This window comes from Halictus rubicundus, chromosome 14 (genome assembly GCF_050948215.1).
Source record: "Halictus rubicundus isolate RS-2024b chromosome 14, iyHalRubi1_principal, whole genome shotgun sequence".
In the NCBI taxonomy this organism is placed as follows: domain Eukaryota; kingdom Metazoa; phylum Arthropoda; class Insecta; order Hymenoptera; family Halictidae; genus Halictus; species Halictus rubicundus.
In genome coordinates this window covers 6,448,770-6,467,837 of record NC_135162.1, presented here as the reverse complement: position 1 = coordinate 6,467,837, position 19,068 = coordinate 6,448,770, and the positions used below count along the sequence as shown (strand labels likewise).

At 41.8% G+C, this 19,068-nt stretch overlaps 1 protein-coding gene and 1 long non-coding RNA gene across 3 annotated transcripts in view; both read left to right on the top strand.

The window, feature by feature from the left end:
• The window catches only part of LOC143361114 (zinc finger and BTB domain-containing protein 8A-like), a 105,166-nt gene that overhangs the window by 35,101 nt on the left and 50,997 nt on the right, over window positions 1–19,068 (top strand). Inside the window, exon 5 of one of the 2 annotated variants that reach the window (XM_076800387.1) lies at window positions 15,410–15,791. The exons of the other annotated variant lie outside the window; for it this stretch is intronic. Within the exon in view, the coding sequence (XP_076656502.1) occupies window positions 15,410–15,705 (296 nt within the window). The 3' untranslated portion in view covers window positions 15,706–15,791. Of the gene's footprint in view, window positions 1–15,409; window positions 15,792–19,068 lie in introns of those variants that run through there. 2 annotated transcript variants of the gene reach the window in all.
• LOC143361135 (uncharacterized) overlaps window positions 15,930–19,068 on the top strand; it is a 28,494-nt gene continuing 25,355 nt past the window's right edge. Inside the window, exon 1 of the long non-coding RNA XR_013083419.1 lies at window positions 15,930–18,441. This is a non-coding gene — a long non-coding RNA (uncharacterized LOC143361135). The remainder of the gene's footprint in view (window positions 18,442–19,068) is intronic.

Sequence of the window (19,068 nt, the reverse complement as noted above, 5' to 3'; positions counted from 1 at the left end):
TGCATTCAAATATTCTTCTGCTTAAAAATTCTCGGGCTTCAAAGACCTCGAGCCTCGAAGATATCCGGCTTCGAAAATTCTCAGGCTTCGAAGACTTTCAAGCTTCAGAGATTTCAAGATTACAAATTTCTCAGGCTTCGAGGATCACAAGCTTCAAAGACCTCAAGCCTCAAAGTCTTCGGGTTTCAATAATTCTCAGACTTCAAAGATCGCAAGCTTAAAAAATTCTCAGCTTCGAAAATCTCAAGCTTCAAACACCTCAAGCTTTAAAATTTCGCAGGCTCCAAAGATCACAAGCTTCAAAGATTTCAAGCTTAAAAAATTCTCAAACTTCCAAAACCTCAAGCTTCAAAGACCTCAAGCTTTAAAAATTCTCAGGATTCAAAGATCGGAAGCTTCAAAGATTTCAAGCTTAAAAAATTCTCAGATTTCCAAAATCTCAAGCTTCAAAGAGCTCGAGCTTCGCAGACCTCAAGCTTTAAAAATTCTCAGGCTTCAAAGATCGGAAGCTTTAAAGATTTCAAGCTTAACCAATTCTCAAGCTTCAAAGAGTTCAAGCTTAAAAAATTCTCAGACTTCCAAAATCTCAAGCTTCGAAGTCCCCAAGCTTTAAAAAGTCTCCGGCTTCAAGGGTGGCAAGCTTCAAAGATTTCAAGCTTAAAAAATTCTCAGATTTCCAACATCTGAAGCTTCAAAGACCTCGAGCTTCGAAGACCTGAAGCTTTAAAAATTGTCAGGCTTCAAAGATCGGAAGCTTTAAAGATTGCAAGCTTAACAAATTCTCAAGCTTCAAAGACTTCAAGCTTAAAAAATTTCTCAGCTTTGAAAATCAAGAACCTCAAGCTTCGAAGTCCCCAAGCTTTAAAAAGTCTCCGGCTTCAAGGGTTGCAAGCTTCAAAGATTTCAAGCTTAAATAATTCTGAAGTTTCGAAGACTTAAAGCTTAAAAAATTCTCAGGCTTTGATGATCTCAAGCTTGAAAATTCTGAAGCTTTAAAAATTCTCAGGCTTTAAAGATCGCAAGCTTTAAAAATCGTAGACGCAACAAATTCTGTGAGTTCTAGAGTTCCCCAGCCTATTTCCTATTTTTGTTGGGATACATTGTCCGGGAGCGTTGTCCGTTCCGCTAGATGACAGATAGTGCGCGTGTAGCGTTAGCCAGATGCGCTCGGTGCGCGCGCAATGCGCTAGTCAGAAGGTGTCACTCAAATTTTCGAGTTCCATTTGCTGGGAGCGTATCGGTGTCGAAGGCACAATTAGTATCGCAGCTACGTATCGCGTGCACGAAGTGGGACGTTGATTTATGTTGTCCGGTTTCTCGGTGACGCGTTCACTGTCTTCTGCCGGAAACGTCGATGGTTCATCTCGAACGTTGCCGGAAACACGAACCAATATTGCTGAATAGCTCGCAGAATGATCGGGGGATGTTCATCTTGTCTAAGACACTATCAATACAACTTTTTCGATTTTCTACATGTTTTCACAAAATTTCAACGCCGCTCTGTCGAGAAAGATCAAAACCATATTCCCGATTTGCTATGCAATCGATTATAAAACATTGCCACTTTGGTCACAATGATTTGGAAACGGAAATTTGCAAGATACGGAATACGTATTAGCAGGGGTTCGGATAATCGAGGTTCTACTATATCGCGAATTAAACGAGCAAATACGATTCGAATTGTACCGTGTTTGGGCTCATTCTAATCAGGAAAGCGTCGCGAATATGTATATGATTTGCTATGCAGTCGATTATAAAACATTGCTATTTTGGACACAAATGATTGAATATTTTGATTATTGTATTTGGATCAATTTTATTCTGCGCGTGTTTGAGGAAATTAAACTTGATTGAAATTAGCAAGATACAGAGCACGTAGAATTCAGATGTCGAGTTCGGATAATCGAGGTTCTACTGTATCGCGAATTATAGGAGCAAATACGATTGGAATTGTACCGTGTTTGGGCTCATTCTAATCAGGAGAGCGTCGCGAATATGTATATGATTTGCTATGCAGTCGATTATAAAACATTGCTATTTTGGACACAAATGAATGATTATTTTGATTATTGTATTTGGATCAATTTTATTCTGCGCGTGTTGGAGGAAATTAAACTTGATTGAAACTAGCAAGATACAGAGCACGTAGAATTCAGATGTCGAGTTCGGATAATCGAGGTTCTAGTGTATCGCGAATTAAACGAGCAAATACGATTGGAATTGTACCGTGTTTGGGCTCATTCTAATCAGGAAAGCGTCGCGAATATGTATATGATTTGCTATGCAGTCGATTATAAAACATTGCTATTTTGGACACAAACTGATGATTATTCTTGTGATTGTATTTGGATCAATTTTATTCTGCGCGTGTTTGAGGAAATTAAACTTGATTGAAATTAGCAAGATACAGAGCACGTAGAATTCAGATGTCGAGTTCGGATAATCGAGGTTCTACTGTATCGCGAATTATAGGAGCAAATACGATTGGAATTGTACCGTGTTTGGGCTCATTCTAATCAGGAGAGCGGCGCGAATATGTTGCCAGAAATGTTTCACACCAAATAGCGAATAACAATTCAATTGTACAATAACAAAGATTTCGATCCAGTCCCATGGAGAGGCGCCGATCTTTCGAGTTTGTTCCGTGGCGAATTGAAGCAACCAAAGCAATTCGTCGATTTCAGTACGATTTTACTCGGAAGCTATCGAAAACCGGATCACCGTGAACGACTTTTCCATCTCGCGAGAATCGCAGGCCGTTGCGGTTCGGGGCCAGCAGACCTTCTGCAAACTGAAAACTAAAAACCATAGTGCACGCCGTGCTAAGTCAGTCTGCACAGGAAAGGTTGATTAACCAGATGACAAACTACCGAAAATTAATTATCCTTCGTAGCTGTTCCAACACGGAAGAAAACACGGACACGAACAGACACACACATACACACGCGCGCATACGCAGACCAGAAAAGCGAACACAATCTGTACACAAGACACGCGTAATTTTTAAATGTATCTAGCAATTAGGCTTTCCTATATGATATAATGACGACTAGGTGGTAAGCGACGAAGAAATATATATACATATATTTATATATATTTATATATATATTGTAATATTTTTGTATTGGACAGATTTGTGAAATAAACAATGACGATGCAATTCGATTCCATGGAACCACGGGTGTGTATGTATATGTATATATAGGAGATATGTTTTCTATCGTTTTCGCGCGCGCGGATTTTCGCCCGCTCGATACCGAGTTGCAACACCTCGGGAGAGGAGTCGGTCCAGCTCTATTTTTGGGGGAAGGGGTTAGGTGGCCGGGCTCTCTGTGTTGGACAAAGAGAGGGACACACACACACGCCACGAGGACAAAAAAAAAAGAAAAAGGAATGCAAAATAAAAATGAAAAAAGAAAAAAGTTAGAAGAGGGGGATGTGCTGCTTCGTGGTCGATGCGCTTCGACGCGCCGCTGATGCACGAGTTGTTTTTTCGGGCCGTCGAACGTTTTTCCGGGGGAAAAGCCATGTTTTCTTTTGGAAAAAGAGGAGATTCTCGTTCACACGGTGTTCCTCGCTCCCGGAAAGCTGCTTCTCCTTTTTCCTGGAAATTCTTACTCTCTGCCAATCTCGACCTCTCGCGTCGATCATGAGAATTGTTTAAAAATTCTGTACATACTTCATTTGGCAACAAGTGGAAAAAGGATTGTTCGAGGAGACTGCACGCTAACTGTCGCGGTGGACAAAACGTGGTCTCCGCGAATAATTTTTCTCTCTCCGTTTCTGTCCTTCTTATTTCCAAAACTCTTACTGTATCTTTTCTCTTTCTCTCTCTTTCTCTCACTCCTTGTGCTGTTTTATGCGCCCCTCCCGTGAATATTTGAGAACACGTGCATCTTGGCTTTGTCGTTCGCACGGGAGAGGAACACGCAACGTATCCGTAACAGCGGCTCGCACGCAAACTTAACACATCATCGGGCCAGAAGAACCTAACAAATTTCACCGCAGCTCATGCCCACACACCAACCCAAAGGCGCACGTTGAATTTTGTATACGCGGGTAAATGGGTGATTTAGCCGGAGAAAGCACACGAGCTTTTTCTTTGCGGAACGCGCGCCGAGGAGCTTCGAAAATTTCTGGAATCAGGTTTACCCCCACCCTTCGCTTCGGGAAAGCGCGCGGCTTCCTTTTCGAGGAAATTGATTTTCGGGCTTCGTTTCGCTTTCGAATCTCGGGGTTATTCGGTTCCGAAGTTAGATCCTCGATTCCGATTTCGATTCGGGCATAACGCTTGAAATGATCGAGGACAAGCTCGGATCATTTGAAAAATGTCGAGGGAAAATTGAAAAGAAGGGGAACGTGGTTGGAGCATTTTCACGCGTTTTCAAATTGAGCTCGGGTTTTGAAAGGTGCTGGAAGAAAATTGTGTATTTTAAGAGATATACAGTGATTTCTCTGTATATGTCGCCAAGGCTTGGACGATAAACGTCACTATCGTGGAGCGTACCCCGTCTTCTGGACGGTACACTGGTGAGACATATATCGAGACATATATTGGTGACATATATCGAGAGTTCACTGTATTGGAATTTCAGTGATCGGAGAGTGTTAGTTTAAAATCGAGTGCACGCCTAATCAGAGAGAGCATCGCGGAATTGTGCCGGCGAAGATCAAACTGCGGAAACTCGCTCGGGCGCCATCTTCCCCGGCGAATTGCGCCGCCGAATTTTTCGATTCCTCGGCGTCAAGCCGAACGACTTTTTTTGTTTTTGTTTTATGTTCCGAGCAATTTGGCCACCGGGATATAAAACGAAGGGGTTCGAAAGGTGCCAGCTTTCCTCAAAATCTATTACTTCCACTACGTGACGCTTGAAACGGCTTTCCTGGGGGGAAAAAACCAAAAAGAAAAAAAAAGAAAAACGGCAGATAAAAAGGTGTACGCGATCGAGCATGGTATTCGATACGAGAAAGTTCCCCTGAAACGAAGTCCCGCACGGAAAACTGTTATTCCGCATTCATTATTTATTTTTCCCTGCGAAGAATCCTCGTTTTGCCGTGAGCGCCACCGGTACTTATACATAAACGTGTAAAAGGGGTTCGAAGGAAGCTTCTCTCTCTCTCTCTCTCTCTCTCTCTCTCTCTCTCTCTCTCTCTCTCTCTCTCGGCTTAAACTGTACTCCTGGCAGACTGCTCCTCGGTGCCTTTGAAGATTCCTCGAAATAAAAACGGACGGAGCTCGGCCGGAAATCAGATTTTATTGAAAATCGAACCGCCAGCTGCGGAACGTCAAAAGTTTTAACGTCTTTGAGCCCTCTCCCCCCCCCTCTCTCTCACTCTCTTTTTCTCTCTCTCCCTTTCTGCCCCTCTCTCTCTCTCGCTCTCTTTTTCTCTCTCCCTTTCTGCCCCTTTCTCCTCGGCCCTGCTCCTTCCCCCATCGATTGGGAAATTCAACGAAATGACCTTTCACCTTATACTGCGATACGTCCAGCATATCACGCGAATATTTTTTTAAGCTGTGTACGGTAATCGGGAACAGACGGTTGCGTGAATGCAGTTGATCGATATGTCGACTGGTTTGATCACGTGTAGATATTTCACATGTACATGTATGCACTCGACACACACACACACACACATGCGCGCAGACACTCAGACACGCGCGCGCACAGGTTCGAATATTGTTTACAGGGTGTGCGAGATGGTTTGAATTTTTGACACGCGAAATGCTCGCTCGAAATCGTGCGAACTTGTTTTGTTGGAGTTGTTAGTGCTGGGATTGTTCACTGGTTGACAAATGCGGAGTTTTTTTCCTACGAAGTCACAGTTGTCCGAGTCGGCTGCAAATTGCCGGAGACACGGCGAAAATTGCTATCTTCCTTGCGCGATTTTAATCGAAAAGTAATCGGCGTTATTCTGGTTTAAAATTTTCCTTTTTGGTTTTTGAGATCGCGTGCAGTGTAACTGAGGATTTTTCGGCGAAATTGAAAATTTTGTACGATACAAATGGGAAGTGGTAGAGCTAAAAATTTCATTATACTTGACCGAGACAGGGAAAGGGACCTAAATACTGTGGGGGTACCAATTACTGTGCCTATATTAATTATACTTATTTTTAAAGCATAGTGAATATCAGAAAAGAAATATTAAACTTTTTCATTAAAATCAGTTAATATATTTGTTTTGTATCTCTTTTTTTAATATTCATTACGCTTTAAAAATGAGTATAATTAATGTTGGCATAGTAATTGGTACCCCCACAGTAATTGGGTCCCTTACCCTAAATGTTTTCTTGTACTTCATGCAGGTGTCATACGTGCATAAAGATTCGCAGTCTGGTAGAAATTGTTTGGCAAAAGTGCTGAAAAGAACAATTCTATTATTCCCTGAACAAATTAATTGTTTCTACTAGTCTAGTTGTTTTTTTTTTCGTGAATCCACAAAATCTAAATCTGAATCCAAAATCTGAATTCAAAATTCTGTTAAGAGTGTCACAGAAAGGATTGATAAAAGTTTGTAGAGGTATGAGAAATTAGCAACATTCTAATTGGTCACCGGAGAGAAGGACCTCGTTGCACAGCTCGAGCCTCTCGGTGATTTGGAACGGAGCGACCGAGATGTTTCCCGAAGCCGTGAGAAATGGTCCTCCGCGAATTAGTTTTCCATTAGTCTCGCTTGAAAAATCAGTGTCTTTAAAAAGTAATACTGTGCGCGGACCAGGGTACAGTATCTAATTAGTTCTTGCCTCGTCATTGAACCCGGACTACTCGAAGAACTAATTTTATTCTACTAGGCCGTCTGGAACGGCTCCATTTTCTTTTGTCGAGGACGTCTTAACAGAATTTTCGGCTAATCCTGTCGAATGAAATTTCACTTTCACTGGAGGATCGAATTGGTCATTATTTTTATACCGACTTATCTCTGGACAATTGTTCATTCGATCGAAGTCGAATCATCGGATTAATCAAAATCAGCTAGTTTAGTTTTAAAGATATTTTTTTTCTGAGACAATTCTTCGTTAAACGCACTCAATTCTCTGCACATTGTGATAACAATTCCGTGTAATTTTAACCTTTTCACTGAGCGACTTATGAACACAACGTAACGGACATGTGTAAGGAAAGTAAAATTGAGATAACAATAATTTTACCATGATCAATATTAATTTAATATAGTCGATAGCGATATAGGTACAGTCAATTCTCGATACAGTGGTTTCTCTATATATGTCGCCAAGGCCTGGATGATAAACGTCGTGGAATTATCCCCACTAAAGGGTCACAAAGGTCGAGAGGCATCGGACGTCGAGGAGTGTAAACATAACACTGCTCGGGTATGTCTCCTGGACGATACAAGACGCCGGCAAGACCCGTGTTGTTGACATATATCGAGAATTCACTGGATATGTCAACAACACGAGTCTTGCCAGCGTATCATCCAGGAGACATACTCGAGTCGTGTTATGTTTACACTCTTCAGCGTCCGAGGCCTCCCGAGCTTCGGGGTGTACCCCGCGGTAGTGGGGATAATTCAGCGACGTTTATCATCCAGGCCTTGGCGACATATATAGAGAAATCACTGTATTGGTGTTTTATATGATACAATTGAGTCAAAGAATTATCCGTAGAATGGGGTGGAAAATTTCTGAAACGAATTAATTCGTCATCCTCGGTGAAAAGATTAAGAAGATACAAATATTGCAAGATTGCAATATTCTTGCGAATTTGTAACGAAAAACGATCGTTTTAATGGCTCGATACTTCCGGCAATTGTGCTGCCGATCTGTGTGCATATATGGCAAAGTAAAACAGGGATCATTCAAAGAATTGAAAATTGTATTATTTATTATCGCTGCAATGATTATGAAAAAGAATATATATATATATATTATATTATATATATTTTATATTATATTTTATAATATATTTTATACATATATAAAATACATATATAATATCTAAATTATGAAAAAGAAGGGAATAAAATATTTTCGGTGTCTTGCAATCGACTTGGACAATTCTTATTTCGCATAAAAATCCACGGTCCAACGTCGGTACGTTTATGTAATAGGAATGATTCGAGCCGTTTCGAAAGCAGATACACTGGATGTACATACGTACAATTTCCGACAGAATTGTATAGAAACTCGTTCGCATACACGGATACGCTTTGGGTACTATTAAAACGGAGTCTGATCATGCTTATTGAGCGCAAATCGAGGAAGCTTGAACCCCCGTAGAAACGAGAATAAAAAGATCCTCCTTCCCGTTATCGACACCGGCACACGCACCTTGAACTACATGCATCCACGCAACACGAACCGTTTAAGTCTCTTTGAGAGAACATCGATCTATAGGATAATACTTCCTTTATCCTCTGTGTATCTCTCTCTCTCTCTCTTTCCTGTCTCTTTTGCTGTTCCTCCTTCACTCTCTATCTAATTCCCGCAGGTTTCCTTCCTGTATCCACGCGAGACGCCATTTTTACAGATCATAGAACACCTCGGATGAAGTCCCCCTGTTGCTACCGATGGACACAAGTCTGATATCCAATAGCTCGATATCCACTGGCTGGATATCCACTAGCTCGATACCCACGGTGTAGAAATTAATTCGGCGGAGGCAAAGGCGGTGTTCAAAATTCAGGGACCATGACTGTTATAACCAAAAAGAAAAAATGTCATGGAATAACAAGTCAAATCGTATTGGTTGCAAATAGGGATTTTAAGTGACCGCAAAATTTTTCGTCTTGTTGGTAAATGTTATCGTTGAGAGAAGTTCATTTCGATTACTTATAACAGTTATCAATGAGAGAAATTCATTTCGATTACTTATAACAGTTATGAATGAGAGAAATTCATTTCGATTACTTATAACAGTTATCAATGAGAGAAATTTATTTCGATCGCTAATAACAGTTATCGATGGGAGAAGTTCATTTTTATCGCTCATAACAGTTATCGATGAAGGAAATTCGTTATAGTTATCATTATATAGTACAACTTTCAAATGGTAGACGATCAATTATTTAATAAATTTTTTATTCATGAAATTAATTGCTACAATCTAAATTTAATGTGACAAACATGAGTTTTTCCAAATTTTCTCCCGACAAATTACCCCGCAAATCATCTGACGCTAATTTTAGAGCAGAAAAGGTTCGTTCAACGCTAACCTGAGTTGAGGGCACAGCGTGAATTATGCTCGCTAGTTTTGATAAATACGGGAGTCTACATTTCTGATTTTTCCAGTTGAAAAAATTTTGAAAAATTGTTTTTCACAGATTTTGTGTTGCTCTTATGGTTGATTCGTCTTGTTGTACGAAACCATCTCAATGAATTTCACAGGCTAGCTCCGTCCGAAAAAAGAGTAGACAACTCAGTAATTAAATAAGCAACTGAAATGAATGTTCTCATCAATAATTATTATGAACAAGTGAAAAGAAATTCGATCATCGATAACTGTTACGAGCGATCGAAATGAACTTATTTCATCGATAACTGTTATCAGTGATCGAAATAAATTTCTTTCATTGATAACTGTTATGAGTGATCGAAATGAACTTCTCTTATTGATAACTGCTTTGAGCAATCGAAACAGTTTTTCTTGATCGATAACAGTTATCGAGGAGGATCCAATTTTTTGGACACCAATAACTGTTATTTGTAACCAAAAAGTATGAAAATCGAAATTTTTTTTGTTCTTCCGAATTTTTTTCTTTATATTTTGTGTAGATTATCTTACATTTCAATAATAACTTTTTATCAACGATTTTTGTCGTGTAAAATTTTAGGATAACTGTTATTTTTGGTTCCCGTCAAAATTTTCTACCATTTCTACATCTTTCCCGAGTTAAAAATTAAACCCTTTGCAGGAGTTTATCTATTAGAATATTTATATATTATATATAAATATTTATATAATTATATTTATACATTAGAATATCCCCATAGCAGGAGAAATAATAATTTCCATTGAACACATGTTTTCCTTGACCTTCGAACATCCAATCTTCGTTTTAAATAGAAAACACGTACAGTACCATCGAAACATGAAACGGAGAACGTTCTCGTCCACAAAGGGTTAAACGCACCTAATTTCTCAAAATTGATTTTCGAAGAGCTAGACAAGCTCTCAACACTTAGAAATCGAAATCAGCGTCCCGTGGAATCCAATCCGTCCGGAGGTCCAACCGGTCCAAAATATGGAAACGTAACATTTTTGTGGAACATGTGCGCACACAGTCCGGAACAGATTCCATCAGGTTTCGATGCCAGTGATATACTTGATTCCATCGGTGCAGGCGTCGTTGACTCAATCGATGAATAAGTCCTCGCGTGGGTGTGCAGTCGCTAAGTAAAAGCTACTGTGGTTCATTCGAGGGTGTTTCCAGGCAAATATTTTCTCTCCCCCTTTCTCTCCCTCTCTCTCTCTCTCTCTCTCTCTCTCTCTCTCTCTCTCTTTCTCTCTCACTCTGTCTGACTCTCCAACTCTCTTTCGCTGGATGGTGGAGGAAGAAAATGCTAAATGGAAACGAATGAGCTCCATCGCTCGCGGGGCGGTCTCTCTGCACTGCAAGGTCTGGGGAGTTTGGGAATTGGGCGCCAGTATTTAACCACCAGTCCGATGTTTAAACAATCGATGCGTACGAGAGCCGTGAGCGTATACCGCTTAGAGAGTACTCCGTTACTTCGCACGGTAATCCGGTTCTTAATCATTCGATCATTTCATACCTCGAGCAAGCTTCTCCTCTAATGGTACACTTCGCGAGTCATTTCACCCCGAATGGAAGGGTTCCCGTGGAAATGGCTCGAGGAATCGATTTTCTTTTCGAATGGTTCCACAGTAGCATGTTCGAACAATACACCCGCAAAATTTTGCGGCCCCGTTCGCAAAATTCGCCGAGTTATAAATCATTTTAGCGTGACGCGAGAGCATTTCGAAAGCTCCCGCGTAACTGGTTCGGAAAATCAAAGCACAGTGTTTACTCTATATATGTCACAAATGCCTAGCCGATAAAAGTCCCAGAACTATCCCTTGAACCGAGGACTCTAATTGTCCTTTTCTACGTTTGGCGTGGATCAAAGTATCTCCTGGCCGATATATGTCCCTGGCTACACCCGTGTTTTAGACGTGTATCGAGTAAACACTGTACAGTGAATTCTCTATATATGTCGCCGAGGCATCGCCGATAAATGTCGCGGAATTATCCCCAGTACCGCAGGGTATACACCAAGATAAACGACATCAAGACACGCGTCACTGACATATATCGAGAATTCACTGTACTTGGACCATACGCTCCCAAAGTTTCGCGATCCCATTCGCAAAGGTTACGAAGTTACGGATTTTGTTTACCACCATGTTGACCAATACACCATTTGCTATAGTGGAACAATTCTAGCCGAGAGTAGGCCGAAGGAAAAGGAGAAATGAACATTCCAAACTACCAATCTCATTTGACAATGTATATAATCCTAATTCTAATTCTGTGTTTACAACAGGCGTATAGTGACCGGTGAACATCACAGTGTACATAAACGAGAAGCGTCGGGAGTGGAATCTCAAGTCGTCGCTTGATTTTCCTAATTAGCAAATTGACAATATCGCTCACGTTGCCCGCAATCCGGGATCGTTTCTCTTTTCCTTCGCCATAAATTCGCCCGCAACAACCCCGTGTATCGATCATGGTTGGTGAGCTCGCTTTGCCTACGCACCGAAAACTCGTTAACAGCACACTTGTCGCATCGTCATGCATTCATCTATTTTACTATTTTTCGTTCCCCTATTCTTTTTTTTTTTTCTTCTTTTCGTTTTTGATTCTCGTTGATTGCACTGGTTTGAAGTTTCACCTGTACCAAGAGACACGGCGTAAAAGTAAATGTGTGTTGCACTTGATCCCGATGTACAGAGTGTCCACTTTTTGTTCTCTATTTTTTTTTTTTATTGTTTTCACTCTTAATATACATACAACACGTTATTTATATTGTTCCATGTATTAATGATCTCCTCTGTAATATTTTCTCTTATCCTGTTTCTCGTGTCGCGAAAGAGGGCCGACGTACCGCGTTAACAAATCGCCGCTTGTTAACAAATTTTGTGAATAACTCTACATGTAAATGGTGTTGTAAATCGTGCTGACGATACCGTTCGAATAAACAATGTCCCGGCTATTATACTTTATTACCGCTTGCACGATAACCCGGGGAGTCGGATTCGTCTCGAAGTGGATCGAAACCGTAATTTATTAAACGTAATGGAGTGTTCTCTAAGGAGCAGCAAACGAAATTCCGAGTAAATCGTGATAGATCGCCGGAGCCTGGGAAAAATACCGACGTTGACCGAGGAGAGGCTGATATTCTTTTTATCCCGTTCCCTTCGTTGCGTCCGCGAGATGAATGCACAGGTTCAAGCTTTGCGCGAGATAACGCTCGAATCGTTCGCCGAAACGATGCTGCAGTGACAACGATCATAATCCGACTGCCGTTAGTCTGATTCCATCATAAGTACGATTTTCATGCGAAATAAAAATTATCTGCGAGACATAGAAACTAGATCTATTTGTTTTCTGAATCATTTCGATATCGCAGTATCTGGAAATCCTTGATGTGATTTTATTGCTTCGGCTACGATTCAAAAATATTCCCAGTTTTGACACTACGGTAATGTCTCGATCTAAGGCGAACGGAGCTACGCGATCTAGTCGGCTCGCCCATCCCCTCCACTGGGGGCGTACCCCACGAGGGTCCCGGAGTGGGGAGTAGCGCGGCAGAAGGGGAAATTAGAGTGGGGGAACAAGACACTGGTCACAGCACGGACCCGAGGATTAGGCTTATATCAAGACTTTACTGTAGTGTCTGGCTATTTAAAATATTTTTGAGTCGTAGCTTTTCGGTATTTAACCCTTAACACTCGAACGGCGACTGTAAGGCGCCACTAAAAATTGCTGTATCATTATTCAAAATATTTTTGACATTATTAAATTTGTTTGTATTCAGTAAATTACTAAACACGCCAGTGTTGTACGAGTAAATTGCACCATTTTTGTATGCATAACCCGAGAAAAGTGTACAGAAGGGAAATATTCTAGGTCGGAAGAAATGTTTCGTTTTGGAGTTAAAATAGCTTCGTGTGCAAAGGGTTAACAATAGGGATTAAAACGGATAATCAGTCCAGCATATTTCAAAACTGAACACGGCTACTTACAACCAGACTGTTTCCAACAATCGGTACAGAAGATTTTTATTTCGCATGAATCACTTAAAAATATTATGTGTACTTGATATTTTGAGAAATAAATTGACCCAATTATGATTAGAATCCTTTGCAAAATCTTATATCGAAACTGGGCGTTCGAATCGCGTATCAGTACTGAAGGTATCGCAACAGTTTCGCACTGTGGCATTATTTTATAGTAAATTCTCCGGATCTGTAACGCAAAATTCGGCGGCTCATATCGGTGACACATTCTGTAATTAATTCGAACCTTCAATTATTTCCGTCATTATCCGCGGCGGAGTCGGTCTCGCGTGCAACTTGCAACGCCATCGTCAACGTAAAAAACAAAGTCTGAACAATTTTGCACGGGCTCGGAACGCGCTTTGTTTTTCGATGTTAGCCGTCTTCTTGGTCAGCGGGGGCGTGTGTTTGCACCGTCGCGGACTGGGTCAGCGGGGCTCCTCTTCTCCTCTCTTCTTGGCCGTTCCTCCTCGCGAATCTCGTCGCTTGTTGTCGCGAGTTCGATCGATTCGCTGAACCTGACCTGGAACGCAGGTGGTGCTTCTGCGGAACGCTAGACAACCCTCTAACACGGTCAACCGCGTGTCGTATCGAAGGTGAAGTAGCTAATCGCCTAAACTTGTTGCCAAAAGATGTTCCAAACCGATGCACAGTGAGTTCTCGATATATGTCAACAACACGGGTCTTGTCAGCGTACCGTCCAGGAGGCATAACCGAGCCGTGTTAGACCCCGCGGTGGTGGGGATAATTCGGCGACGTTTATCATCGAGGCCTTGGCGACATATATCGAGAAATCAGTGTAGGTACTTCTGTTGAATGTGGATATTACAATTTTATTCTGTTCAGGCCTCTTGTTCGATTGAAGTAGTCAATTATTATAAACTTGTTAACACTTTGAACGCCAAACTAGAAACCCCAAAAATTCCATGAAATCAAAGTAAGTTATTTAATGAAATAAAAATTGCCAAAAATTAAATGTACGACACTGAGTAATCCTCCAACTTTCTTGCATGTTACAGATCCTAATTAAGTTTGGTACAATGAGTATATCAACGTACAGATTCGTTTGAAAACCTGCACAAATCATTCCGTCAGCCACGTATGGCTGACGTGGCGTTCAACGTGTTAAATTAGTGATATATTTCATTGGAGCGTTCGTAACTCTGGGTCACAAGGGACCCTTCTTTCGGGACATATCAGTTTAACCGTGTTCGAGGGTTGTCCAGGTCTTTTAACTCGTGCCACAGTGAATTCTCGATATATGTCAACGACACGGGACTTGCCAGCTGCGTGTATCGTGACGTAGACGAGCCGTGTTATGTTTACACTCCTAGGCCTCTCGAGCTTCGTGGCATACCCTGCGGTAGTGGGGATAATTCCGCGACGTTTATCACGTAGGCCTTGGCGACATATATGGAGAAATCACTGTATATGGAAACCGTGCTCTAAGCATGCCGTGTTGAAGGAGGTCTGTCTTAACACTAGAACAACCGACGCATTGAAAGTGCAACCAAAAATTTTCGCTGCCTTTTTGGTCTGAGCAAAGAAATTATCGATTGCCCCCAAAACACATTTTTTTCTCTCGCAGTAATTTTGACCGACTCGGCAGTTCTAGTGTTAACTTTCGCTCCGTGTCATAAGATGGTGTCCCTGGAGCCCTCGTGGATCAAGAAAGCTAGTTACGGCATAGGTAGTGGAGGGGGTAGCCTAAGTCACCAGGAGAAACGGTTTCGAAGTAGAGGAAGAGTGCGAACCACTTGTAAATATCGCGACCATAATTCCCGGAACGCGATTGGCAATGGTCCTGCGGTGGAGGAGAGGCTGTCGGTGGAGGCTGGGGTGTAATAATCGTAAACGAAACTGTGTAATAGAAAAACAAAGCTAGAGAGAAAGGGAGCGAGCGAGAGAGAGAGAGAGAGAGCGAGAGAGAGAGAACGAAAGGAGGGAGAGAAAGAGTAGATGATGAGGGAATAATAAATAAAATATAAAAGGAGAGAGAGAGAGAGCGAGAGATTGAGAGAGAAAGAGACAGAGAAGCCATAATAAATAAATAGAGCTTCTCGCGGTCGTGTCTGGGTTAGGGACAAAAAAAAAAAACAAAAAATTGGTCGTCGCGCGTTGTTGGCCAGGCAACAACCAGTTTGAAAGTGACTTGTCTTGTGTTGATGTTGCAGGTTCAAAAGCCTGGCACATGCGGCTGACCTTTGACCGGGTGCCAGGCGGCTGCAACCTTCACAGGTGCAAGCTGTGCGGCAAGGTCGTGACGCACATCAGGAACCACTACCACGTCCACTTCCCCGGCAGGTTTGAGTGTCCTCTCTGTCGTGCCACGTACACACGTAGCGACAACCTGCGCACGCACTTTAAATTCAAACACCCCGAGGCAAGAAAGATCGATCTAAACGATTTCATGACCGGCACCCTGGCGCTCTCCACGATGACTAACGATACCATGAACACGCTGTCCTAAAAACGCGCGAAAACAACCGTCGTCACCGGCCTCTGTTTTTCGTTTGTATATATACAACTTATACATACTACCGTATACACCTAAATGTGTACATATGTACAATACCACACCTGTACGTATATATACATTTACCTATATATATATATATATACACTTACGTATATACACACATATATTTAAATATATATACAAATATATATATATAAATATATATAGAAATATATATATAAATAATATATATGTATAAACATATATATATGTATAAGTATATATATATAAATGTAATATATATGTGCATATATATATATACGAATATACATACGATATATTGAATATATATGTGCACATATGCGCAGTATGCTATATATATATGTGTGTATATATTCGGCCCGTAAGCAAGAAAACCGGAAAAAAATGGATAATATATTATATATATATACACAGTTGATATATATATGTATATGTATATATAGTGTACCATGTGGTACGTCTATATATGTGTATATATATATATATGTATATGATATGGAGAAAAATATAGGGGGGTACAGTAAGTTTCGATTCGTACGGCCCTGGCCACGTGATGTGAAGGTCTTGGCTGTTTTCTTTCTCGAACACCAAATCTTTTATAGGTTTTACGCTTAAGGGATATCGACGAGATTCTCTCCTACGGTTTTACGGGGTTGGGGGGTGGGACGGGTGGAGGATGATAGGAACGTGTTCTCACGATTCTCGAGACGATAGTAGAGTACGATATAATATGTAATGGTGATGAGAGGAGAAAACGTTCTCGTTAATCGCGCGCCGGCTCCTGGGGACGAGCGAGATCTTTTCGTGTTTTTCTTTTTTCGTTTTGTTTCTTTTTTTTTTCGATTTCCTTTTTCTTTTCTTTTTTTTTTTGGCGAATTATCACTCCGCACGACGACGACGACGATTGATGTTCGCGGGAGAATTCTTGATACGGAGTTCGATTTGTCTCTGTGACCGCGACTCGGAATTTTGTTTGTTTTTCTTTTTTTTGTTTTGTTTTCTCTTTAACGGTTAAGATTGATAAGGGAAAAGTGGCGCGAACCATGCGAAGAAATGTTCCTTCGATCGACACGACGTTGGCTGTTGATGATTTCTCGCGAGCGCGGAGCCGAGACGAATCGAAGTTTGGCGCGGGTCGCTTTTCTCGGCTTGCACGCTCGCTGAAACACGCTCGGACCCCCGGGAGCTTTTTACCCTAAGCTGGACCCTCGGCCGTAGTAGCGAGGTTCGTTCGCGAGAGCTTTCTCTCGCGCCGCGGAGATCGTTCCATTCAGAGAATAATTCCTGCGCTGAACGAAGTTGATTGGATCAAGACCGGTGGCACGTTAAAATTGCTAATAGGTAGCTGCATGAATGGAGATAGGTATGTATAACAAGTGTCACAGGCTCGTATCAAAGTACCAAGTCTTTCAGTTGGTATCTCGCGTAATTTATACCAGAGAAATTAACCTTTTCGTTATTCACATTCGAGGGGTTGCACGCCCCTCGGACGGTCGAAAATCATTTTACCTTGTGAAATTGTTTCTTTTAAAAATCGCAGTGGTACAGTGAATTCTCGATATATGTCATCGCGTGATTGCCGATATATGTCATCACACGAGCCGTGTTCTGTTTACACTCCTCGGGGTTATACCGCGCGGTAGTGGGGATAATTCCGCGACAATTACCATCCAGGCTTTCGCGACGTATATAGAGAGAGATCACTGTATCGCTTAAAGAAATTGAGCTGGTTAACTTGACGAGATACGAGGAATATATATATATATAATATTGTCATATTATATATTGTGTCGTATATAATATGAGGAACCATAATATTGTCAAAATGTTGAAACTTTTCAGAAACAACTCTCTCCATTCGGGACTCGCCTATTTCCATTTCGTTGCGTTCGATTTTGCCCACGACCGTGTCCGATCGATCCAAAAACTCAGCGCAGATTATTCTCGCACCGAAACGGAACGAGTTCAGGGGTCAGCTAAAGACGTCACGGCGAGGAGGAAGGTCCAGCTTCGGAGTACCGTGGCGCGTGCTCGCCCGCGAACGCCGTTTTTTCCGACGCGAACAATTGCGAGGACGCCAACAACAAATTGGCGTTGCAGCCGGGTTGAACATTGTCCAAAGACCGGGCAGCTTTATTTTTTTCGTGGTGAAGCGCTGCGCCGATCGACGATATTATAACCGCGTAATCTAAGGAGCGTTTTACGCGTGTCGGAAGAGAGTTCGCGTTATTAATTAAAGTGGGGGATTCTAATGCAATTACATGAGCTCCACTCTCATCTGCCTATACAAGCAAAACACACCCACCCACCCACCCACACACACACACACACACACACACACACACACACACACACACACACACACACACACAGACAGACAGACAGAGAGAAAGAGAGAATACACACATATTAAATAACAGTGTATAGATTAAAAAAAAAAAAGAAGAAACTGTGAATGCTGGTATAGACAGACGGGGGTGTGTGTTAATTCAAAGTGGGAGCAAACGTGGTGCCAATTCCTCCCGTAGTTGCTGATCTGTTCCTCTTCGGAGCAGAGAGAGTTACAATTAATGAATCGATTAGTTAATTAACGAAAAAATACCGCGGTGTTTTACCGAGAGAAAGAGAGAGAGAGAGAGAGAGAGAGAGAGAGAGAGAGAGAGAGAGAGAGAGAGAGAGAGAGAGAGAGAGAGGGAGAGAAAGGGAGTGTGTGTGTGTGTGTGTGAGAGAGAAGGAAAAAGGGTGATTCGTTCGCAGGGTGCAAGTCGTGTATAGTTGTTGAAAGAGTTTATAGTTGGATATTTCGTATTAGCGTGTATAATTCGTGTGTTTCGTCGGGGTATATCTCGCTGGCAATAAAAGTATAATCGTGTGCTGCTGCACCCATGGTTCGCGAGCGCGGTTCTCTCTCGTTTTTTTTATGCAAACTCGCGAGACTGCAGTGGTGTGGGTTCTAGGGGTTAGCCGAATACCTGGACAGGTACACACACACAGAAACACACACATACACACACATGCACAGACGATAGGACATACGAGATCAGTTGGACGATGGGAACAGAGAAAGATAGCAGGCACGATGATACATAGGACATTTTGCACACGTGAAAAACATTGTACCACACACATATACACGCGCGCGTGTGTGTGTGTGTGTGTGTGTGAGATGGGGGAACACAGTTTTTTCGCCAACGGGAGTACACACGATACCTATACCGGAAAACACGCGACAACCCTCGCGTATTATTCCGCACGCAATATTTAATCGACTAACAACGAAAATCTTTTTTAGTCCTATGCATCGTTTCGAAAGGGTTTTTCCGTTTCTCCGTC